Genomic DNA, 25,415 nt, shown 5'->3' on the forward strand with positions numbered 1-25,415 from the left:
GCGCCGAGGGACCGCGGGCCCCTACCCCGCAGGCCGCCGGTCCTGAGGGGCAGGGCGCGGCGGGGCCGGGCCGCCACGTTTCGCTCGCCACCTGCGCCGCCGCGGGTAAACCCGCATCACTGTCACGAGCCTTAAAACGCCTGCGCCACGTGGACTCGCCACTGCGTGGGACTCGAACCCGTGAGGCTGACAGACAGGGGGCCCGCCCTCCGGGGCCGCTGCAGAGCCAGGCTCGCAGCCTCTCACTTTCTTGGCGCGCCTGCGGAAGCCGGGGACCTGCGGCGGGACCGGGGAGACCGGATGCGAAGGGACCGAAGGCCGAGCTTGCGCACTGCGCCGGGCCGCGGCGGGGCGTGGGGCATTGTGGGAAGCGCGCGCTTCTGCCGCTTCCGCGAACATGGCGGCTCCGTAGCCGGGGCCGGGGAGCCGGGGGGCGCGGAGGAAGCCGTCGCACGCAGCCCGGGGCGACGATGGCGACCCCCGACCAGAAGTCGCCCAACGTTCTTCTGCAGAATCTGTGCTGCCGCATCCTGGGCCGGAGCGAAGGTACGCACGTCCGGCGCCCGCTCCCGCGGCGCGCGGCTCTGAGGCGTCCGGGGCCCGTGCCTGGCCGGGGGCCGGGCGGGGGCCGGGCGGGGGCCGGGCGGGGGTCGGGCGCTCGGGGTCTGGCGGGGGCCGGGCGGGGATCGGGCGCTCGGGGCCGCGGGGTCGGAATCCCCCCGCCCTGCTGGCCACCGCCGGCCCCGCGCGGGGGCCGGGCGGCGCGGAGGGCGGGAAGCCGCGGCCCGGCGCCTGGCCTGGAGCGGCGGCGCGTGGCTGCAGGGCGCGGGCCCCGGCTCTCCAGAGGTCTTACACGGGGTTCTCCAGCCAAGGCCGCTGTTAAGCAGCACCGGCAGGCGGTGGTGTGCGCGGCGTCCCGGTTCTCCAGCCGCAGTACTCGGTACCTAGCCCGGTGACCCCGGACGCTGGTTCTGACAGCGGGGACGCGCCGTGCGGGAGACCTCTGGTGTAATCGCATCGACCGGGCCACTTGCTGCCTAAGCGCCAAAACATGGAAAAGCAGCCAAATTTCATTTAAAGTGTGAAGAACGCATTTACGATACGTCTCTGATCTTCACCGTGTGTGGCAGTTAATGCTTGTAACCTCTGGGTCTGTGTGATGACCGTAGGGCCAGAGGACCAGTGTTTGGTGCTGCTCCTGCTCCTGCTTGGATCTACACACAGCTCTGGCTACAGCCTTCGCTGTTTCTCTGTCAAGAAATCTTTGGCCAGGTGCTGGCGGTACAGACATTATTCCGACCTTACATTCTAGGGCAGGGGTGGGATCAGCAGGATCAAAGCAAGGCAAAAAGAGATGGAAGGAAGAGGCTGGGGGACAGAAAGCGCCTGAAGTGTTTAAGCATCTGACCTGAAGCGAGGGCTGTCCACCCCGCAGGAGACGGTGCAGTGGCCCCGAGGTGGGTGTCAGCCAGATCTGCTTTCTTCCCTTGAGGCTCGCACACTGAATTACCTTTCTGGTCTCCTGATCTCAAGTATGGGAGAATTCAGAAAACTAAGGTTGTTAGGATATTTTTATGTTGTTTATGATGTTTTTAACATTAGCTTTCCCTTTATACCAATTTTCGGTTCCAATTTTCTTCCTGCAGAGATAAACCATTCGTTCATTCCCATGGTCATATTTAGAAAGTAGTTATTCATCATGAGCCAGAATATTTCTAAATTAAAAAAAAATTTCATCACCACTTCAAGCAAGACTAAAATTCTGTCTCTTCCTTTCTCCCTATCTAGAATTGTGTCTGTGTTAAGTCTGTAGAGCTGTCAGCAGGGGGGGTCCTCTGTGAGAAAAATACCTCAGAATGTTCATGAAAGATGACGTTCTCTTTGCTATATCTGATAACTACGATTGCCAAATAAAATTTATAATTTCAAAATATGATATTTACTGAAGAATTTGTATTTAGCCAGTCCTGGACTTGAACTGAGGGCCTGGTCACTGTCCCTGAGCCTCTCTCAAGGCTAGCACTCTACCATTTGAGCTACAGTATCACTTCTGGCTTTTTTTGAGTAGTTTATTGGAGATAAAAGTCTCACTGACTTTCCTGCCTGGGTTGGCTTTAAACTGCAATCCTCAGATCTCAGCCTCTTGAGTAGCTAGGATTACAAGTGTGAGCCACTAGCGCCCAGCTATCTTTACAATATTTTGACATTTATAAAATTTCATAAAATATCCAAATTTCACTGGGTATTATCTGATAACGCCGTAGACCCTTTGATCAATGACCTCACATCCTAATGACATTGTCAATAATTGGTTTTATTTATTGCTAGTATTGAGGTTTGAACTTGGCCTTGTATTTGCATTTGCTTTGCTGGTGCTCTCACACTTGAGCCATGAGACCAGCCCAACTTTTTGCTGCTTATTTTAGAAATTGAGTTACATGGACTTTTCTGCCTGGATTTGAACTGTGATTTTTTTTTTTTTAATGGGTCAGTTGTGGGGCTTGAACTCTGGGCCTGGGCGCTGTCCCTCAGCTCCTCAGCTCAAGGCTAGAACTCTACCACTTGAGCCACAGCACTACTTCTGGCTTTTTCTGCTTATGTGGTGCTGAGGAATCGAACCCAGGCCTCATGCATGCAAGGCAAGCACTCTACCACTGAGCCACCGTCCCAGCCCTGAACTGATTTTCTAGGTCTTATTCTCCAGAGTAGCTAGGATTAGAACCTTGAGTCATGAGTACTTGACAGCCTTATTATCTTTTAATAATATGAAATCAAGACGTAATAGTTTCTTGTTACTTTCAAATGAATTTCATCACAGAATCCAATGTTCATACACACACACACACAAACACATATTTTAAGTGCTGTGATCTAGACATACCACAACTGGGCATCAACCCAGATTGTAATAGGCCAGGATACGGTAAAGACACTTGCACATTCATGTTCATTGCTGCACTGTTTGCAAGCGCCAAATTATGGAAACAGCCCAGATGCCCTACAATAGAGTAGATTTAAAAAATGTATACATATACACAATGGAATTTTACTCATCCATTAGAAAGATTAATAATAGGTCATTTGCAGGGAGATGGATGGACCTAAAACAAATCATGTTAAGTGAGGTAAGCCAAGCTCAGAGAGAGAAACAGCACATATTTCTCATATGAGGAAGCTAGATCTACAATGGGACATGAAAACCTGTACAGGACTCAAGGCAATCACACACAAATTATCGGACTCCTCTGGACAATAACTACTTGTCAAACAATTTCTGGAAATGGAAAAAAATGTTTGTTTTGTTAATATAGTTTGGTTTTGCTTTTGGATTTTTTTCATTTTGCGGGGGGGGAGGGGAAAGAAAGAAAGGGAGGGAAGAAGGGTGAACAGATGCAGTCCTGGTATCCAGTATACACTGTGGAAAACGAACTCTGCAATGTGTGGGCAGGGACAGGAGGGGGAACCTGAGGGAAAGCTAAGGAAGGGGTGACATTGTCCAAAGAAATGTACTCATCACCTGACCTATGAAATGGTGGCCCCTCTGGGAGCACCTTAATAGTACAATAAAATTGTATTAAAAAAAAATGTACCTGGCTTCAGATGACCTTGAAAACCAAAGTACTTACATACATAGAGGTACTTAACAATTTTATAAAGGTAGTGTAATTTTACTTTCCACCTGTAACAGAGGTGCAAAGGGCTAGAGGACAGAGGTAAGGGAAAGAGAGCTACTCCACTAGCTGACTTCAGCTTCACTTATTGTATGTAACAAATAGTTGAGACACCCAGTTTATAAAGAGAAGCTTTATTTTGGATCCTAGCTCTGGAGGTCCCAGGCCATGATTGGTTAGGTCTGTTGCTTCAGGACTGAGAGAACACTACATGGTGGGGTGCATGGCAGAACAGAACTGTTCATCCTGTGGCCAGTAAGCAAGAGAAAGATCTAGATTACACTGTCTCCTTTAAGGGTCTTCCTTGAGTCCCCTAAAGACTTCCCCCAAGTGCTGTCTCCTAAAAGTTCCACCTCCCTCCAACTACCCCTGCCCTGGGGCCAATCCTGTAATACATATCCTACTGAGTAATTCAAGACTCAAACTTTCCTACCACATTTTTCTCTGTGTAACACCTTTGAGTTTGCGTGAAACACATCCTGCCTGCAAGTGATAAGAAATTATATCTCCATGTTTTTGCTCATCCATGAACACATTTTGCTTATATCTTTGGACACAGTCATTATTGCTGTCGTTGGGCACAACATGCTTGTTTTTGGCTTTTCTACTCTGTGAGAGGCAACATTTTTCTAACAGTTAAGAAGTAAAAGGAATAAAATTTGTAAAAAGAAGTAAAAGGAATAAAAATTGGCATTTCCACATATGCGTTCAACATGTATTTTCAGGTATGACTAACATATACAGTGTACTGAGTTAGGTGGGGGTGATTCCAGACACAAGCAAGCCACTGGTACCACCTTCGTGGTTCTTTTGGTATTACAGATTATGCTGCTGTTGTTTTGGTGGTGACTTGATGAAGTTCTAGATCATAAGTGATCTTCCCTATTGGGAACATAGAGTATACAGAACATTTACATGTACATTAAAATATACATTACACATATAGGCAGCCCTCTGAGATCCATGGATTATAGGTTTGCAGATTCACCCAGCCAAGGATTCCGTAATATGAAAATATTCAGTGATTTTTTTTTTTTTGGGTCCGGTCGTGGGACCTGACCTGAACTCTGTCTGGGCCTGGGTGTTGTCCCTCAGCTCTTCAACTCAAGGCTAGCACTCTACCACTTGAGCCACAGCGCCACTTCCGGCTTTTTTTCTTTTTGCTTATGTGGTGCTGAGGAATTGAACCTAGGGCCTCATGTATGCAAGGCAAGCGCTCTACCACTGAGCCACCTTCCCAGCCCTCAGTGATTGTTTTTTTGACTAAGACTTTTTTCTTGTCATTATTCCCTAAACAATACATTATAACAACTCTTTATAGGACATTTACAGTATATCAGAGATGATTTAAATTATGTAAGTTTACCCTATTCATTGCATTTTAAAGTAAAACAGTATTTTTAAATGGTCATTTAGATATCTAAGATGGTAGCTATGAGTAGTTACAGAATACATGAACAGATTTGCGGACCTGGGACCAAATAGTTTGGGACCTACAATTCTGGAGTAAATGGTTTCAACTTTGTGCTAGAGCATTGCGTTTCAGCTTGTTCAGTGTATTGGGATCTCCTGTGGGTCCACAAACAAGAACCTTGTAGCCCTTGTAGCGGGGAAAGGAGCCTGGTGGCCCGCAGTGAGGAGGGTGGGTAGAGGAAATTTTGCTGAAGTAAATGTTAATACTTTCTCATTTGGAACTCTATAAATGTGGTATTTACTCAGAAAAACTACTGTGAGCCTCATCTTTAGAGGTTTCTTGTCCATATTTTCTGACGTTTCTGCCTTGGCTGGCTTTGAACTGTAGTGCTCAGATCTCAGCCTCCTGAGTAACTAGGATTACAGGCATGATAGGCCTGGCGCGCGCACGTGTGTGTGTGTGTGTGTGTGTGTGTGTGTGTGTGTGTGTGTGTGTGTGTGTGTGTGTGTGTGTGTGTGTGTGTGTGTGTGTGTGTGTGTGTGTGTGTGTGTTTAGGTTTTAGTATGATTTTAAGTTTGCAGAAAAACTGCAAGTGCACAGTTCCCATAATACCATTTCTCTGTTATTAGCATTGTACATTATTGTGGTACAGTATCAGAGTAACGACTCATTAATGATAGGTTGTTACTAATTACATGCCATGCTTTGTCTAGACTCCTTTGTCACTTACTGCCTATTTACTGTTCCAGGGTTCTGTCTTGATTGATACATTACTTTTATTCCTTAAATCTCTTCTGGACTTCTTTTTTATGACTTTGAAAGTTTATTATATAGAACTTTGCATATTTGTGGGATATTTTTTCTCATGGTTAGACGTGTTTTGGGTGGAAAACCATGGAGGTGAACTGTTATGCCTGTCACACGGTACAGTACTACTGCATGGAGGTGAACTGTCATTTCTGTAACATGCAGTACTGCTGCACAGAAGTGAACTGTCCTTCCTGTCACAACTTGCAGTACTGCTGCATGGAGGTGAACTGTCATTCCTGTCACACTGTACAGCACTGCTGCATGGAGGTGAACTGTCATATCTGTCACACTGTACAGTACTACTGTCACTGTTGATGTTGGCTTTGGCTGCTAACTCAGCTGTGCTGGCAGGCTTCTCTGGTTGGCTAGTGGAGTTAGTCATTTCCCTTCAGTGGCCCCTCTTACTGAGGCAGTCCCATGGATGTCTGTGAGTCTACTTGAGGATGTGTTTGTTTCCCTATTCTACCAGTGCTGCTTATGTCTTGCAAATGTACTAAAGAATGTCCACATTGAAATTGTTGTCTTCTTGGCCGCTTATTTTTTAAAATCATTGAGTGATATCTTTCTTTATCCTTGATAACTTTTCTGAGTCTACACTTTCCTTTGGTATGAATAGAAACAGTTCACATTCATTTGAATAGTGTTTGCATCTTATTTACCATTTTTTAGGTGCTTTAAAGGGTCTGCTTTTCTCTCCCTTTTCTGCCTCCTCCCCCTCTGTTGAAGCTGGGATGCTGATGGGTGTGTGGTTTTTATAATAGGGTGTTCTACTGGGGACGTGTGTAGGAGCAGAAGGGACAGGGCTCCTCAGAAAGTGCTAGGGGTGGAGAGTGTAGGTAGCAGAATGGCTGGCTTTGGGACTAGGTCACCTTACTCTGGAATCTCTCTCCCTGTTTGCTATTGCATGTCTAGAGGAAGGGCCTTTCCTTGGGTTTTCTCTTTGCCTATGTGTGGTTTGGATTTGGAGGGTTGTGCCACCCTGGTTGGAGTATATGGGAGGCAAAAAGCAAGCATACTATATAAAAACAAAAATAAAAACCCAAACCAGGAAAACCTCCCAGTTTCTGGATTCCTGAGTTGCACACTGTGTGTGGTTTTCTGTCTGATGGTCAGTCTCTTTTGAGCAATTTTAGCTGTCATGTTTTCCCTATTCACCTGTGACAGTTTCTGTTGATTCTTCTTTAAAGTCAATTCCATCTTTCCATCTTTCAAGGTTTTTTAAATTTCTGTTTCACCAAGAGTTCTCCTTTTCTGTCCAGTCTTCTGGCTTTGGTTGTATCTTCCTTAATTATTTTCTGGCCTTTCTAGGAGTTTTGAGTTGTGTATGTGGGAAGACAGTGTACTGAATTCAGCCTGCCCTCCTAGTTCACATTTCCATTTACGAATGAAGACTTGTTGGTAGCTGCTGCGGGATGTCTTCTCATGGCCCATCCGCTCCTTTGGATGGCAGGTGGAATAGGGCCTGTTCACAGTGGGTGGGCCCAGGCTGCCCCTGGAGGCTTCAGTTCAAGTTCACAGAAGGGCCAGGCAGGCCTGCTGACCACCCATGGCTGTCCCCAGCTGATTTCCTGCAGGGGAGAGATCTGGATATGCTTTCATTCAGACTCCCTTCTGAGGTGGGACCTTCCATCTAAGTAAAGCCGCTGCTATAAACCAGGTAACTAGTTGGCCAGATTTTTTTTTTTTAAGGAGCAATACTGAGGTTTGAACTCAGGGCCTCCTACTTCCTAGGCAGGTGTTCTACCACTGAGCTATACCCTCAGATAACTAGTAAGAGAATTTGCCTGTCCTCTCTTCCTTTCCTTTTGCTAAGGTTTCTTTTACTCTAGAGACCTTTGTCCCCTCCCCACTCTTTTGTTGTCGTGAGGCTTGAACTCTGGGCTTGGGCACTGTCCCTGAGCTCTTCAGCTCAAGGCTACTGCTCTGCCACTCAAGCCACAGTGCCACTTCGGTTTTCTGGTGGTTTCTTGGAGATTAGAGTCTCACGGGCTTTCCTGCCAGGGTTGGCTTTGAACCGCAATCCTCAGATTTAGCCTCCTAAGTAGCTAGTATTACAGGTGTGAGCCATTGCGCCTCCCCCCCCCCCCCTTTTTAATGCTGTTTTCCTAGATTCCTCTTGGAAATTATACCACTTCAGTTTTCTCCTTTCACCTTCTGCCTGGCCCTACCTTGCAACTTACCTGGACTGGCTCCATTTCCATCTTTTTACCTTTTGTTGTAGTACTTAAAGGGACTCTTTAAAAATTATTAGCACATATTGTACATGTTAATGGGATTTGCAGTGATATTTCCATACAAGCATGCAACATGCATTTATCATATTTATACCTTTGCATCCACTCTTACACCTTCGCACCTGCCCTTCATCCTTTCTAATTCTTCAACTTTAAATACAAGTTTTCTGCTCTTGAACACATTCTGCTATCATATTTTCACAATTCAGGAACTTATCTTCTCTGGATGTGTCTGTTTATAGCATCCAGCTTTTATTCTGTTTATACATTACATTTCACCTCTACTAATTTTTGTTTTAAGAGTTCTTCTCTCATTTTTAATTTCTTTTTTCTTCCTGTTTTTATTTCTCTTGCTGGGCTCAAATGTCTGGTGATATTTGTGCTTTGAAAGCTCTGTGCCAGCGCAGGCTTTCACAGATACTGTGCTTTCCTTATAGAGGAACTTACACTGGCCATTGGCTTGGCTTGGCTGGACTTGGCTGATCTCCTATAGAGAGCTGGTGCTCCCTGAGGTCAGTATTTTACTTACTGTCTGATGAAGGGGTCAGTAATGGTCATCAAGCTGCACTCGGGTAGGGGCCTGTGGTTAGTTTTTCAGACTTGCATCCAGGACTCTTCTGTCATGGCAGTATACCCTAGGAAGAGAGTACCTCTTTCCTCCTTCTCTGGGTGTCTGCAGAGAGCACTGTTTATTCCTGGCCTTTGATCCCCAACTACCCCTTTTCCTTCCTGTCCCTGTAGACTTGGAGCTTTCAGGTTTCACTATCCATTGGAGTCAGTTGCCACACATCTGTCTGCTTTCCAACCTCTAACTCTTTTGTGGAAGTCTTGCTGGGTTTACTTCTGCCTTTGAAGATGTTTGTCTTATTTGAAAAAATTGCTTTATTCTGCAATTTAATGCCCCCCCCTCCCCCCCCCCCCCCCCCCCGCTCTTGGAGCTTGAACTCAGGGCCTGGGCACTGTCTTTGAACCTCTCTGTGCTCAAGGCTGGCGCTCTACCATTTGAGCCACAGCGCCACTTCTGGCCTTTTCTGTGTATGTCGTACTGAGGAATTGAACTCAGGGCTTCATGCATGCTAGGCAAGCACTCCACCACTAAGCCACATTCTCAACCAAGTTTAATGGTGTTTTTGAGCAAACATGTGCATAAGTCATCATCTTTACCTAGTGATGAAGATGTAGACTCTCAGTTGCCCAATGTCTCTGGTGTTTTGTTTTAACCTGGGAGCTCCTCAAAGGCTGTCTTGACTAGGCTTGCTTCTCATACCCTATGCCTAGTCTGACTTTTCCTGCTCCTTCTTCAGTGATTATCAATCCAGTTTGTTTTCTGTCTTCTAGAATTTTTCCAGCTGACTGGCCTGTTGCTGTCTGTCTCGTGTTTATTCACTTAGCCATTAGTTTGATCTCGTAAGAGCTTTTCCATGCTGTTAGTTAAGACAGAATGGGGGGAAGTGGAAGGTAAACTGATGCGTCCAGTTGCTTAAGCTGTGAGTCCTGAAATGTGATCTGATTGGCTGCAATTTGCCCTTTGTCTTTCAGCTGATGTAGCGCAGCAGTTCCAGTTTGCTGTGCGTGTTATTGGCAGCAACTTTGCCCCAACTGTTGAAAGAGACGAGTTTCTAGTAGCTGAAAAAATCAAGAAAGAACGTATGTATTTTTCTTCTGAAACTTGACACAACACGTATGAATATGCTTGTGCATGTATCAGTGTCTGTAGTTCTAAACATTTTAATGTATGTATTATTAAAATGTACATACTTTAAGGTAAGTATTATTAAAAAATAAGGACAACTCACTTCTGTTTTGGAATTAAAACTTTTTGGGCACACTGGAGGATTTGATTTTAAATACTGTTACAACAATACAGTTTGGTTTTAGTGTATGGGAGGAGGCAACATGGCTTGATGTAACTTTCTGCTTCCCTGTGATTTGAAGGGTTTATTATTTTGTGCCTTTTGACCAGATTACCTGGAATACTATCTGAGCAATGGACAACTCTGAATGAATCCATCTTTGCTTCTGTTCATTGTCACCCTCAGACTTGTGGTACTGTAGAACTGCAAGGATTCTGATTCTTAGGTGACTCTAAGTGGTGGAGAGGAAGGCTGTCTACTTTGTAGTGCTCATTTCGTCAGTGGTTGGCTGGATGGGATCTGTCTACTTATTAGCGCTCATTTTGTCAGTTGTTCAATGGATGGGATCTGTCCTTGCTGCTCATCCGCTGGCTGCAGTGTGAAAGCTCAGTTCTGAGTGGCAGGCAGCCTGCAGAAGAGGCTGTGCTTCTGGTTGGATGGTGGTTTATACTAGAGGCTGGTTCTCCACTCTTGACCATTTCCTGGGCTATGGGAGCAGCTTGACTAGAAAGAGGCCTGGCCTGAAAATCAGCCTTTTTCCTTCAGAGGCCTAGCTGTTAAACTGCCCAAGGAAGTAGATTTGGCCATGATTCCAGTGCTTTAGCAAATTGACAATCATACTTACATGTAGGAAGTTGTTTGCTTGACACAATCTCCTACCAGTTGTTTATTATAAACTACTTAGGGCCCGTGGTCTTTATTGATGATATGTTTTGGAGCTGTGTCATGAACAGATGGCATGGCTGTTGATTGTGGAGGTTGTGCCCTAAACACAGTGGGGTCAGGCTGTAGAGTCTTTGCCCATCTAGGGCTTGAGCAGGGACCCATCTGCTGCCTCAGAGTCTTTGTGTCACTCAGCAGGCATGGACCATGGCTCTTCCTGTCAGCTGTGTCCTTTTCTTGGTTTCTATTACTCATGTTTAGCCATGTTCTGAAAATACCGAAGAAAAAAATCCCAAAGGAAACAAATCATAAATTTTAAATTATGTGCCTGAGTACTGCCCTACTCTGTTGCACCAAGAACCTGAACCATCCCTCATCTGTGTGTCCAGTGCCTGCCTGCCCTTCCTGCTTGTCAGAGAACCATCCCCCATCTGCATGTCCAGTGCCTGCCTGCCCTTCCTGCTTGTCAGATCAGCTGTTTAGTAGGGCAGCGCTTGTGTTCACATAGCCTCGTTTTCCTTATGATCACCTATCCAGGCTACCCTCAAATTTCATGATACTCTTCCTTCCAGCTCCCAGGTAGCTGAGATTACAGGTGTGCACTACCATGCCCAGCCACTTTATTTTTTCTAATAATAACCTGAAAGCATAAGAGTACTGATTCTGGCAGTTCAGCTATGATAGAGAGAAGCTGTAAAGTGTGTCCTTTAAATGAAAAGATACAGGATTTGATACCATCCTGTGCTTTTAATCATCTCTCCTGCATAGAGATCTTGAACCTGTCCCCCGTGGATAAATGGGACAGATAATATATTATAGAATACAGAGGAATATAAAGATGGAGTATTTAATAACTTTCTTTTAACCTATAAAGCTTACTTTTGTTCTATGTCTGTCTGATTGATTTAAGAGCGTGGTTCTTTTACTCTTGAACTCTAAAGTGATTTACATTTTAGGTTAATACCTAGAAACCCAACTGTTAATGTATTGTACAAGCAAAACATTCTCTTTGAGAACATTTGCTTTTTGCTTTTCATAGCCTGTGATGATTCTGCAAATACATGTAATAGTCAATAATAAAGTTTGTGTGAGCTTGGAGTTAAAGAATAGGAAGCTTCATTGTTGACATAGAGAAGGAAGTCATTTTAATACCACCTGTGGCTCCTGTGTTTATATTGTTGCTGTAGGGCGAGTCTTCTGTAGCTCTTTTAGTTGCCTCTAGCAATCACCCCTCACTCATTCCTGAGGTCCCCTTCTGTGGTGGCCATGTTGACCTGTCACATGTCATGAGATTTTAGGCATTTGAAGTTTGATTACAGTTGTTGGCATCTTGCACTAGTTGTGTTCCAACAGTTCACTCTGGAATAATACAAAAAAGCTAATTTTCCATTTTATATGGCTGCCTTCAAATATAAAATGACAATATCCTTTTATACCAAAACAAACAGCAAAAGCAAACATGGATTGGCAGTATTTCACATCTACTTGTTCCTTATTTTTTTCTCACTGGTGTCTGGGATGCACTATAACTCAAGGTTTTCCTTTCTGCTTAGCAGTTCAAGTCTGCAATCATCACTTACAAATAATCAGTGTTGCTTTTTTTTTAAAACTTAACGACTGTAATATATTGGGGAAAATATTTATTCTGAAGAAAGAACACCACTGACTATCCAATGGTTTATTTATGTAATACACCTTTCTATTTTAAATGTATATATGGCATTTCATTTTAACTGAATGCACTTCATTGGATGCACTTTGTATAACACATTTTTGAAGACAGCTTTTCCTTCCTATGAAAGAACAGTTCAGAGTAGAATTGCAAATCTGTGTGTAATTCATTTCAGCAGTGTTAGCTGGCAGGATCCCATTCCTGGAAACCCTGTGTAATCCAGGCTGGCCTGGAACTAGAACTTGGGATCCTCTTCCTTTAGCTTCCCTCCCAAGCTCTGAGATTACAGGCATACACCACCAGGCTTGTTCTGGGTTAACTAAACACAGCACCTTTCCTAGCAGCTACAGCCGTTTTCTCCATAGTGCTGGTCACTCTTGAACCCACGTCTGGTGTAGCTTCTCCTTTGTCATGGAGCAGAACATAGCATGAACTCTTTTGCTCCCACTGCTTTCATGTAATTCTGAGTGTAACTAGATCTTCCGAAGACTCCTGTTAGTAAAATGAAAATCAGCTAATAAGCTGAAGCATTACTGTAGATTTTCATGAAAACATTAACTATCATAAATGTTAACACTACTTTTGGAACCTTGGAATCCAAAGGTTTTCTTATTTCCCATTTCTCTCCTAGGTTTAGCTATTATTAGACAGTTAAATTGGTGATAGCCTTAAACTTGATTAGTAGTTGCCATTTCTATTATATAATCAGTTTTTACAAAATGCTTTGATTCCAGCCTGGTACTTTCCATATGTTACAAATATCAAAGAGCATAGAGGGGCCATCCAACCTCAGAGCTCCTTGACACATCTGGTCAGGTTCTTGGGACTCTGAAGTTTGGGATTCTGAGCCATATGATATTGTATGTAAAACAGTATCATAAAAATGACTTTCAGGCCGGATGCTAGTGGCTCATGCCTGTAATCTTACCTACTAAGGAGGCTGAGGATCATGGTTCAAATCAGCCTGGGAAGGAAAGTTTGTGAGACTCTTATCTCCAAAAAGCACCAGAAAACCAGAAGTGGTGCTGTGGCTCAAGTGGTAGAATGCTAGCTTTGAGCTGAAGAGCTCAGGGACAGTGTTCAGGCCCAGAGTTTAAGCCCCACAATTAAAAAAAAAATGTTCAGTTTATAAGATTATGTCTTTGTTGCTTTGTATGTCCTTTCCCCATAGTATAACCCCTGCTTTCACTGTATTTGATGTTGGTGTATGTGGAGGGGAAGGGAAAAAACAAATTGTTAAAACAGGGATACAGGAGGACCCATTGCAACAATAAGACGTACAAGTCGTTATGTCGAAAAATGAACTTTACAACTTTGGTGGGGGGCACGGAGGGGAGGATGCGAAGGGATGGGAAGGGGAAACAAAGGAGGCTAGAATGCTTGATAAGAAATGTACTCATTATCTTGCCCATGTAATCGTAACCCCTCTGTACGGTATTTTCACAATAAAAAATACGTTTATAAAAAAATGTTCAGTATATGTGATTAACACAGTTGATTTTTATTTTCTAATTTTTTCAGTTATCCGACAAAGGAGAGAGGCAGATGCTGCATTATTTTCAGAGCTGCACAGAAAGCTTCATTCACAGGTATGGGCAGGTATTCTGAAGTCAGTGCATGAGTGAAGAGGGTGTTCATAGTACGTGAGTGGAAAGGATATTCATGATGGTTTGCAAACACTTGAACTTATATTGGTACTATCACATTACATTATTTTCTTATCACTAATGGCTTTTGTAGGTAGTATTTCCTTTCAAACAGAATTAAGTTTTAGCAGGGGAAGAATTAGGGGCAGAGGATGAGAAGATATGTATGCATAGTTCACACTATGGCTTGGTTCATCATCACTTGAGTCTCTCTGGAGGAATTCAGAGATGTTGTTACCACTTTACCACTGGAACAGAATGGGGCTAAGTAAGCTGGGGAGTGGTCTCCTGCATTTTGGCTGTTCTCTGTCAGATGATGAAATGACATTACTTGTTTGAAGGGAAGGTTGCCTTCTGTGACAAGATCCTGATTGGTGAATCTTGTTTTTCCTGGAGTCGGAGGTAGTTGTAAAGTGATTGCAGCAGAGAACACCTCATATGAAAGAACAGAAATACAAAGTGAGGGGCTGAACAGTTTTTAGTTAACTTATGGGCTCACCACAAGCATCTTTTTAAGGTGTTTCTTACACATCCAGTAATTTTGTTTTTGGAAAAGGTATTTATATATTTTAGCCTTTATAGCCCAAAGGTAAGGCTGTACACACAGAATCTGCTGCCTGGTGAAGTGAGGTAGCACATGCTGATTGATGGTGGGATAGATGGCTGGAGTCTGTGACATCTGTGGTGACTGTATGTGGAGGCCTGGGAGGGAGAGGGCGGGAAGGAAGGAGGGCCCCTACCCTGAAGCTCAGTGCTTCAAATTCCTTTTTATATTCTTCTGTTTTGTGTTCCAATGGGATATTAATAAAGGAGGAAGAGGTACATATTTTATGATGATGTTTCTCTCCTTCCTGTGTTTGGGAAATTCTAAAAATATTTTTAAATGTAACAGTGTTATTAAAAATTGGGTAATCTGGGTACTGGTGGCTCACGCCTGTAATCCTAGCTACTCAGGAGGCTGAGATCTGAGAATCACGGTTTAAAGCCCGCCCAGGCAAGGAAAGTCTGTGAGACTCTTATCTCCAATAAACCACTAGAAAACTGAAAGTGGCACTGTGGCTCAAGTGGTAGAGCGCTCGTCTTGAGCTGAAGAGCTGAGGGATAGCGCCCAAGCCCAGAGTTCAAGCCCCATAATTGACCAAAAAATTAAAAAAAAAAAATTGGATAATGTTGAGGGAAGGGGGGGACATTGTCCAAAAAAGGTATTCATTACCTGACTTAGATAAATGTAACCTCTTTATGTGGCAAGAATGTTTTCAGGGGAGATAATACTATTATTGAAAAAAATAGAATGATATCAATATCGATAAAATTTTTTTTTAAAAATGTGAAATATTTGTTATTGTAGACTTTGGAGCATCTTTCTAGGCCGGTGCAGTGGTGATTACAGAGCATCATCTCCGTAAGCCTTTAGTTGGGTAGTGCTAATTATGTGTTTAATGAACACAGATTTAATGATACCAGGTGAATTTAAAAATTCATTTCAGCGGGGGCACTGGTGGTTTAGGTCTGTAATTGAGTGTGAGATCTGAAGGTCGAAGTTCAAGCTCCACCCAGGCAGGAATCACCAAAAAAGCCAGAAATGGAGCCATAGCTCAAGTGGTAGAGTGCTGGCCTTGAGCAAAACAGTTTAGAGACAGCACTGAGTTCAAATCCCAGGACGGTACACACACATGTAAAAAAAAAATTCATTTCTACTTTGGGAATGAGTATAATTTAGGAGAGAAGAAAATGAAATTTTGTATGAAGTAGTACTTACAATGTTTTTTTTTTTCTAAACAGGGAGTTTTGAAAAATACTTGGTCAGTACTCTACCTCTTGTTGAACCTTAGTGAGGATCCTCGCAAGCAAGCGAGCAAGGTAAGTTACTCTACGGCACATCGTGGTTCTGTTGGGATGTTCATATTGAATTTCAGTAGCAGTCACCCTGTAGGTAAGAATGTAATGGAAGAAAAGCAAAAACCTTGTCATGGAAAGTCTATTTATTTTTTGTTTGTGGGGCTTTAAACTTAGGGCCTGGGTGCTGTCCCTAAGCTCTCCGCTCAAGGTTTGTTTGTGCTCTACCTGTTTGAGCCAGAGCACCACTTCTATTTTTCTTACAGTTAGTTAATTGGAGATAAGAGTCTCACAAGAGTCTCATGGACTTTTCTGCCTGAGTTGGTTTCGAGCTACAATCCTAAGATCTCAGCCTCCTGTGCTAGGATTACAGTTGTAAACTACAGCTTTTTTGGGGGACATTTTTAGTGTACACTTTCTTGAAGGAGTGTTTCTTATGTTAAATTCTGATAAAATATTGAGCTTAAATTGTCTGTTTAAGAACTTGTGCTTTAAAAGGAGTAACTGGGAGTCTGTGGGATTTTTTTGTGCTTTCAGATGAGGAAAACTCATTAATGAGTGGTGATTGCCATGGTGGTGATGTGTGGCTTACAGGAGACATTAATAAAGATAGTGATCCATGATATTTCTCTAATCATAGTGTTTGGGAAGTTCTAAGAATGTTTTCAGGGGAGATAGTACTGTTATTGAAAAAAATAGAATGATGTAAAAGATTTGATATTTTTAAAATTTTTATTAGTGTACAGCAGTTGAATAAGAAGGTTTCATTGTGACATTCATACCCATACTGAGTAGCCCCTCCATCATTCTTCCCTACCCCACTCTCATTTTGTAGAGTAATTCTTGTAGTTTCACTGTTCTGTTTTCATATGTTCAAATAAACTACACTGACCAGTTCATCCTCATTCATTCCCTTCCCTTGGTGCCCACCTCTACATCTCAACCTGTCTTACTCTGTATCCTTTTTAAGAAATGTATGTATGGATACTGGAGCTTGAACCCAGGGCCTGAGTGCTGTCCCTTAGCTTTTTTTTGCTTAAGGCTGATGCTTCATCCTCTGAGCCACAGCTCTGCTCTGGTTTTTGAGTGGTTACTTGGTGATAAGAGTCTCACCAACTTTCTTGCTCTGGCTGGACCACAGCCTCAGATTGCAGCCTTTGAAAACCACAACCCTTAGACCTCAGCCTCCTGTGTAGCTGGGATTACAGGTGTGAGCCACCAGCTTCCAACTCATCCTTTATTTTAAGAATATATTAATTGCGAGAGTATTATTGTGGTATTTCAGATGTACATACTATGCTTTGCTCAGAATAACTCTGTTACTTTCTCTTTTATGCTTCTCCAGCTCCCTGTTAGTTCACTGCTTTCATTGACATTTCCTAAGCTCTCTTCATACATAGTTACACTGTATTTTGAAATGATTTACGCTCCATCTTTCTTTTTCCCTCTAAAAGATTTATTCTTATTAGAGACTTTGGGGTGTGCCATTCTTGGGGTTGCAGAGGTCTGTTTTGTTCAGTGAAGTATTGGGGATCACAGCCTGCCCTCTGCCCCCTGCCTTGGATCTGGTGCATAAAGTATTCTGTTGCAGACATTTGATTGCAAAAAAGCCAATAGGTGGAAGAGTTAATTGTATTTCTCTCGGAAGCCTCGATCTGAACATTGAGCTTCTCTGATTTATTTAATAGTGCTCCTTTTATAAGTTTCATGTAACCTAACTTCTGGGGGTGAAACCTTTTGTACAACTACTTAATAAAAATAAGTATTAAAAATACCATATGAGTTTTTTGGGATACAAAATAAATAAAATGTTCAGCTGTCAGAACTAGTAGTTATTGCGGTTCAGAAAACTTTGTTAATTCTGACATTTCAAAAGTCTCTCCACTAAGTTATTGTGTAGTCAGTTTGAAATCTGAATTTAATTCCAGTAGTAGCAGGAGAAGAGTAATATAAGTTCTTGTAAACTTCTCTTGTAATCTCTTATCTCTGCGTCTTAATGCCCTTTCATTTCAGGTGTCTAGCTATGCTTCGTTGTTTGCTCAACCATTACCAAGAGATGCCCATTCAACTCCCTACTACTATGCTAGGCCTCAGACCCTCCCCCTGAATTACCAGGACCGAAGCACCCAGGCAGCGCAGAGTGCTGGCAGCTTGGGCAGCAGTGGCATCAGCAGCATCAGCATGTGTGGCCCCAGTGGTCCTACACCCGCACCCCAGCCTTTTCTCCCAGGGTAATGCCAACTCACACAATCACTCTTGCCATGGTAGAACTAGAGACAACCAGCTGTGTCATGTTAAACTAGCTAGGCTGTGGAGGACGACATGGACCACGTGTGTCTAGGCTATGTCTTACCTGTATCTAGGCTATGTCTTACCTGGTCTAAGCTGTTCATCTTGAATACGTAATGGGGTTGATAATTTTGCTTTATTCATACACATGAATGAAGATTACAGGACCCAGGAAGACACAGCAGAGACTTGACAGTCCTTGTGGCTTAACATGCTGTCTAGTCTAATTATGTTTGGAGGAAGTACAGACTTTATGGTTGAGAATAGATCGGATGCCATTGTCATTGGACCTTAGAACCTCAAGTGATTGCTTTTTGCCATTGTTCAATCCTGGAAATCACAGTACAGCAGATGATCACAAAGCAATTGGGGAATCAGGATCAGTATGTGGTATTTTCCATCTGAGCAGAGTAGAATGATAAATCAGTTTGTGAGTTTTAAAGTTATGTTCAGGGTATTAGAATAGGACTATGCATTATGTATAGATTGGGTGGGTTTGTGTTCTGTAAAGAGCATTTAATGCATTACAAAATAGCATTTGACATAATTTAAAACTCTTAACAGCTGAATGAGCAAGCTGACATTGTTTTCTGTATCTTGGAATTGGGAGTGGTTGTTATCATGGTATGACAAATTTGTGTAGAACTTTGAAATGAATCAGCTTCTTTTTTTTGGTTGGTCATGGGTCTTGAACCTCAAGGCCTTGGTGCTGCCCCCACGCTCTTTTGCTCAAAGCTAGTGCTCTTTCATTTTGAGCCACAGCTCCACTTCAAGTTTCTGGTGGTTAGTTGGAGATAGAAGAGTCTCATGGACTTTCCTACCCAAGTTGGTTTTGAACTGTGATGCTAGGATTATAGACATAAGCCACTGGTGCCCAGCCAGCCTTTTAAATTTACAACTATTTCCAAGTGAACAGTTTTAGTGACTGATGTTACTGGCTTTGTCTCAATGAGGTTCAAATAGAACACAACTATGTCAGCTTCCTCCTGTCCTGCTACAAGAGTGGGTTGTTTATGGTCTACCACCTATATACTGGTTCTGAATAGGAACTTTGGTGCCTGAGGCAGGTGTAGTCCACAGTTTCATTTTTTGTTTTGCTGTCCCAGTAGTGATATTTTTGTTACACTTGTCCAAACATAACATTATTGAAAATCAGCTTCAGAATATTTTCATTTTTATTTAGCTGATGTACAGAGGGGTTACAGTTATACAAACTAGGCAATGTGTACATTTCTTTTTGACACTGTCATCCCTTCCCTAGGTTTCTCCCAGTTTTTCCCTCCCATCTCCACCCACAAGTTATATAATTCATTTTCAACATAGTATCTAGTGAGTACACCTGCTGCATTTGTTCACCCTTTGTCCCTCCATTTTCATGCCCTTCGTTATTCTTCCAAAGACATAAATAAACAAAAAGAAAACAAAGACAATGTAGAAAAAAAACCTGTTTCCATTTCAGCTTCAGAATCAGATTTCAAATGTAGTTGTAACAGATTCTCAAAATTTCTAAAAACTGTCTGAACATGTGATGTATATTTGCCTTCCATGTTATGTGTTTATGCATTTTTCAGAGTAATTGAAATTCCAGATCTTGAAATCACAGTGAGTCAGCCTGAGGACAGGAGGGGAATGGGGGTAGGCAGATGGATCAGTGCTAGACATTTAAACTCCTCTGCTCAGCAAGTATTGGCTGAATGAGAGGTAGTGACTTTTTTTTTTTTTTTTTAGAGAGGTAGTGACTTTTAAGTTAAAATTAGTAGAGATTCTCAAGGTGTTATATGTGGGTAATGTATGCTATTATTTGTAAAGTCAAATAGGGAAGGCGGGTGGGTAGGACTGTAGAATGGGGGTGCACCATGGTGTGGGTTTGCATTCTGGGCCACTATTCTTTTTTTTTTTTTTGTCAGTCATGGGGCTTGAACTCTGGGCTTGGGCGTTATCCCTCAGCTCTTCAGCTCCAGGCGAGGGCTGTACCACTTGAGCCTCAGCGCCACTTCCTGGGCCACGATTCTTACTAGTCTAGACAGTGTAATGAACCTGGGGCTGATTGTTCTGGCTATCCACCTGGGTAAAATTCTGGTATCACCTCTCAGATATATAAATTACAGAAATTTAGTGTAAGACCATGAATAAAATTTCCAGGGATAGTTTTGTGTCTTTGAGAAACAGTCTAGTTATTTGAAGACATAAATGTTTCTTTCTCTAGACAGTCTCATCAAGCTCCAGGAGTTGGGGATTGCCTTCGGCAGCAGTTGGGGTCACGTCTTGCATGGACTATAAATACAAATCAGCCTTCTTCACAAACCCCTACCTCAAAGGGTATCCCAAACTCTCTTTCTCGAAACACACCAAGGTCAAGGAGAGATGGGGACGCGAGTGGTAAGTAAGTTGTTTTTGAGCAGTCAGGATTCATTTTGCCCTTACTAAAAAGTTCTGGTCTAGCACATCCACTTTTGAAGATTCCTCATTCCAGGGTCTCCTTATGTCTCCTTATGGCCAAATGTCTTGGAGGGGTGGAGAATCACTTTGTCCATCTGGCTTGTTCATTCTGGTGCTCTCCACTTTTGGCTGGCTGTGCTTGTGGTCTGCTCTTCATAGTTCTCTCCCTTCTGCCACAGTTCTCTCTGGTCTTACTTCCCAGAGGAAGTTGAGTGTCTTTCTTGAACATCTAGAAACATGAGTGTTTAAATGTGTGTTGTAGACTCAGAGCAGCCTTTACTGATGGCCAGGTTCACTTCGTGCTAACCCTGAGGCAGGTCTGAGGCAGGTCTTGTCTAGCCTTGGTAGAATGCAGGAGTCCTGCATTTTGGAACTGTGAGGACACCCTGGAGCCCTCAACAGTGCAGCAGGTCCTGTGTGCACCCAGCTCTGCTGTTCCCTGAGCTGCATACATGCAACACTCCTGTGAATCCACACTGTCTTAGGGAGGCCAGGCACTCTGGACATAGCACACCTGTGTCTTCAACAAATCAAAGAGCTGTCCTTTCCTTCTGAGCCCCAGCCACTGTCTCAGAGCAAGTTATACCTTAATTAATCCAAAAGAAGCAGAAAAAGATAAGGATGAAAGAGCAGTGGGATAGATGGGAAGCACAGCAATAAGCTGCTTTAACTGAGATGGATTAGTAATTCCACTAGATGTATAAACATTTAATTTCAAGTTTCTATTCTGATGTTATATGTTGCTTACAAGAAGCAATAAATTTTTTTTAAACTATTAAGTTATACAGAGGTTACAATTCTAAGTTAGGTTGTGAGTACACTGCTACTTGGACAATATCACCCCTTTATTTTCTCCATTTCTCCTCTCCCCTTCCTTCTCACAAGTTATGTAGTTCATTAATAAAATAACTACATTTATTCTCCCTCCCTCCCTCCACTCCTGTGCATTCCCCTGTTGTTCCCCCTTTGAGATAAACATGTTTCCATTTCCCGATATTCCTTTTGACAACCAGTACTTTAGTTGTTGAGAGGAGTTATGCCTTTGTATTCCTCCTGTAAGTATACCCTCCTTTAGCCAGTTTGTATGTAAATGCATAGAGGCCTGTATATGTTATCATGCTGAGTTGTACTTTCAATCTAGCTTCCTCAGATGAGAGAAAACATGAGCTGTTTGTCTCTCTGAGCCTGTCTTATTTCACGTATCATGATTTCACAGGAAACATTTTAACTATAAGGACACAAGTAGGTTAAAAGTAAGCAGTTAGGTAAACATAATGGTGGTAACACTATCATGAGACATCTGGGTGTACTGTCACTGTTGAAGTAGACTTCAGGATGTCCCTGGATGGGACATTAAGCCGGTCCAGTTTTCTCCACCTGCTGGCAGAGGTGTCACGTGTACAGAGCAAGCAGACAGAAGTACACTCAGCTTATAGCTGTGTAGTTCAGCTTCTCTCTGTAGTTGTCAGAATCACAGGTAGAAACAGGCAAGGGTCATGGTGAGATTGGAATGGTAGTGTTTGTATTGTGTCTGCCCATGACTGTGAAATGCACACCTGTGTTTGGCTCTGTGCAGCGCTCTGGAATTACAGACTCCCTCTGTCGCCTTCAGGTCCTCTTTCTTCCACGGATGTCTCAGATTTCCAGGCGTTGCCTCTCGTTTTGTTGGCCTTGTTTTGGGCCAGCACTCAAATTCTGACTTAGCTGTTGTTCAGAGGCATTGTGGACATGTTGGCCATGTGTTCTGTGCTGTGAGGTCCCTTCTTGGTGGGCCTTTCAGTGTACTGGCTGTGCAGTACCCTAGTCTGTGGACATGACTGTTATGTAATCATTCCTGAAGTGATGTGTGGTGGTGTTCTGAGGTGCATAGGTGGGGCCACCTATAAAGAGATCTCTAGTGGAGACATTGTATAATAAAGCCCCACCACCTTTCAGAAAGTCCCTATTTCTCTCTAGCCTCACACCTCTTTTTCCTCTTAAGCTTGCAGATGTCTTGGTGAGAAATGTATAAACCTCAGCTAATTATGTCATAAACTTACTTTATCTTTAAGTGTGTTATTTAGCGATTGCTGACTTAAAAATAATTTTATAGGTATTACAGAAATTACTGAAGCAGCCCTTGTGAGGGATCTTCTATACGTCTTCCAGGGGATAGATGGCAAACATATTAAAATGAGCAGCTCTGAAGATTGCTACAAAGTGGAAGGAAAGGTACAGTGATTGAAAATCTCATTTAAAATGTTCAAGAAGACTAAAACTGAAGAAGTTCATACAGTGGGCTATTAGCTTACTAGGTATTCCTGGGACTTCACAAATTTGGGTATACCAGGGATGTTGCACAGTCAAATCTGGCTTTTTTTCCCTGTCTTCCATGACTGGTGTTAAGTGCCGCATAGATGTGGAATTAGAAGTTTCCTGCTTTAGTTTTCCTCTAGAACCTGTCTTTGCACAGTCCTGCTTTGTGGGTAGTTTACAATGTTCCTTGGCCCTTTCTCAGTGGACTGATGTCAGACTGTGCCACTGAGGATTGTTCCAGGTAAGAGGCAGGGACTCCACGGGAGATGTGGCTTAGCTCAGTGTGCCCTCACCATGTGCCCTCTCCTGCTGCCTGTGTACGTCCCTTCGCTTTCATGATGGTGCTTTTAATTTTCTCTGTCAGATTCTAAGAATTACAATATTAAAAGAACAAGTGTATGAGAAAAATAAATGTTTTAGTATTCATGTTTTAACTTTTGACTTTTGATGACTTACTTTCTAGGCAAACCTAAATAAGTCTGTAAGGGACACAGCAATCAGACTTTCTGAGCTGGGTTGGTTGCATAATAAAATCAGAAAATACACTGACCAGAGGAGTCTGGATCGTTCATTTGGACTTGTAGGTCAGGTATGTTCGTTACTCTTGGCTTAGGAAATGCTTATCTTATTTTAAGATCTTACTGTGAAAATTCCTTTCAGGGAAGCTTTTTTTGTTTTGATCGGTTGTGCGGGTCTGAACTCTGGGCCTAGCCATGCCTCTCAGCTCATCAGCTCAAGGCTAGGGTTCTACCCCTTGAGCCACAACACCACTTCTGGCTGTTTCTGCTTATGTGGTGCTGAGGAATCCAACCCGGAGCCTCATGCATGCAAGGCAAGCAATCTACCACTGAGCCACCTTCCCAGCCCTCAGGGAAGCTTTTAAAGAAACTTTTTTTTGGTATTATAAAGATAATGTACAGAGGAGTCAGAGTACAGAGGTAATGAGGGCATTTCTTTTTGGACAGTGTCACTCCTTTCCTTTCTCTGTTTTTCCCATCTACCCCACCCACAATTGTATAGTTTATTTTCAACATAGTGTCTAGTACCACTAGGGCATCTGTTTTTAAAGAAAGCTGTGCTATGAATTGCTATAGGTGTGGGGGAGGGTCTGCTTGGGAAGATAGACACTACAGGTGGATAAGAGCTATTGGAGGCTCTTGGAGCTAAAGGAACAGGATTCTGGAGAGGTTGGAACTGGTCCATGGAGATCTTCCCTGCCCCTGTCACCACACCACCTGAGACAGACATGGGGACTCACCTTTTTCAGTCTTTGCAGCAGTGCCTAGGATACCTTTTTTTTTTTTTGGTCCATCATGGGAGATGAACTCCGGTCTGGGCACTGTCCCTGAGCTCTTTTGCTCAAGGATAGATCTCTACCACTTTGAGCCACAGATCCACTTCTGGTTTTTAGGTGGTTAATTGGAGATAGAGTCTCATGGCCTTTCCTGCCTAGGCTGACTTGGGAACCGTGATCCTCAGATCTCAGCTTCCTGAGTAGTTAGGATTACGGGTGTGAGCCACTGGCGCCTGGTGGATACTACTTTTTAAAATGTGTATTTGCAGATAATGTGCAGCTTTTTTCCATTTTACTATTGTAGAGCCCTGCTCCCTCCCAGTTCTTTAGCCTTTAGTAATTACTGTTTTATTCTCAACTTCTATGAGAGCTGCTTTTTATATTCCATATATGAGTGAGATAATACAGTATTGTGTGGCTTATGGTGTATTTTTATCTGCCACCTCCATTTGCATCCACCTTGTCCCACATGACTTGACCGTATTTCATTTCTTCTGTAGTTGAGTATTCCATGGTGTGTATGCACCACATCTTTTTAATTTTTTTTTAATTTTTTGCCAGTCATGGGACTTGAACTCTGGGCCTGGGTGCTGTCCCTCAGCTCTTCAGCTCAAGGCGAGCACTCTACCAGTTGAGCCACAGTGCCACTTCTGGTTCTCTAGTGGTTTATTGAAGATGAGAATCTCATGGACTTACCTGCCAGAGCCGGCTTTGAACCGCAGTCCTCAGATCTCAGCCTCCTGAATAGCTAGGATTACAGGCGTGAGCAGCTGTACCACATCTTTATTCATTGTTTCCATTTCTTGGCTAAACACAGGAGCACAGATGCCTGTTTACATACTGATTTCTTTTGGACATATACATAAAAGTGGGGTTGCTAGATCATGTGATAGATCTACTTTCAATTGCTTGAGGACCCTCCATACTACTTTTCATAATGGCCAATCTTATTTACATTCCCACCAACAGTGTGCAAGGATTCCCCTTTTTCTACATCTTCAACAGCATTTGCTTTAGTCTCTTTGATAATAGCTGTTCTGACTGGAGTGAGGCAATATCTCATTTTGCCTTTTATTTGTATTTCCCTGATGATGTTGAGTATTTTCCACAAACCTGTTGGCAATTGGTACTTCTTTTATGAAATCTATAATTAAATCTGTTGTCCTCTTTAAATCAAATTATTTGTGTGGGTGCTCCTTATATGCTCTGGATGTTTGCCAGCTGTCTAATTATATAGATATGTTCCTGCTAATTAATAATCACTGTAGTATTATTGTACAGAATTTTATAGTACTGGAT

The 25,415-nt window shown here is 43.0% G+C and overlaps 1 protein-coding gene and 1 non-coding gene across 2 annotated transcripts in view; one reads left to right on the forward strand and one right to left on the reverse strand.

Moving 5' to 3' along the window:
* Nucleotides 1-311: 311 nt before the first annotated feature.
* The window catches only part of LOC138817647 (gamma-tubulin complex component 3), a 63,715-nt gene continuing 38,611 nt past the window's right edge, over nucleotides 312-25,415 (forward strand). Inside the window, exons 1-8 of the mRNA XM_070008149.1 lie at nucleotides 312-546; nucleotides 9,669-9,776; nucleotides 13,839-13,906; nucleotides 15,746-15,823; nucleotides 17,813-18,030; nucleotides 20,295-20,467; nucleotides 22,620-22,738; nucleotides 23,286-23,411. Of these exons, the coding sequence (XP_069864250.1) occupies nucleotides 471-546; nucleotides 9,669-9,776; nucleotides 13,839-13,906; nucleotides 15,746-15,823; nucleotides 17,813-18,030; nucleotides 20,295-20,467; nucleotides 22,620-22,738; nucleotides 23,286-23,411 (966 nt within the window). The 5' untranslated portion in view covers nucleotides 312-470. The remainder of the gene's footprint in view (nucleotides 547-9,668; nucleotides 9,777-13,838; nucleotides 13,907-15,745; nucleotides 15,824-17,812; nucleotides 18,031-20,294; nucleotides 20,468-22,619; nucleotides 22,739-23,285; nucleotides 23,412-25,415) is intronic.
* On the reverse strand, nucleotides 7,584-7,656 carry Trnap-agg (transfer RNA proline (anticodon AGG)). Its single transcript has one exon. It is a non-coding gene; the product is annotated as a tRNA-Pro (tRNA).

This window comes from Dipodomys merriami, unplaced genomic scaffold (genome assembly GCF_024711535.1).
Source record: "Dipodomys merriami isolate MVZ:Mamm:240054 unplaced genomic scaffold, mDipMer1.0.p SCAF_70, whole genome shotgun sequence".
In the NCBI taxonomy this organism is placed as follows: domain Eukaryota; kingdom Metazoa; phylum Chordata; class Mammalia; order Rodentia; family Heteromyidae; genus Dipodomys; species Dipodomys merriami.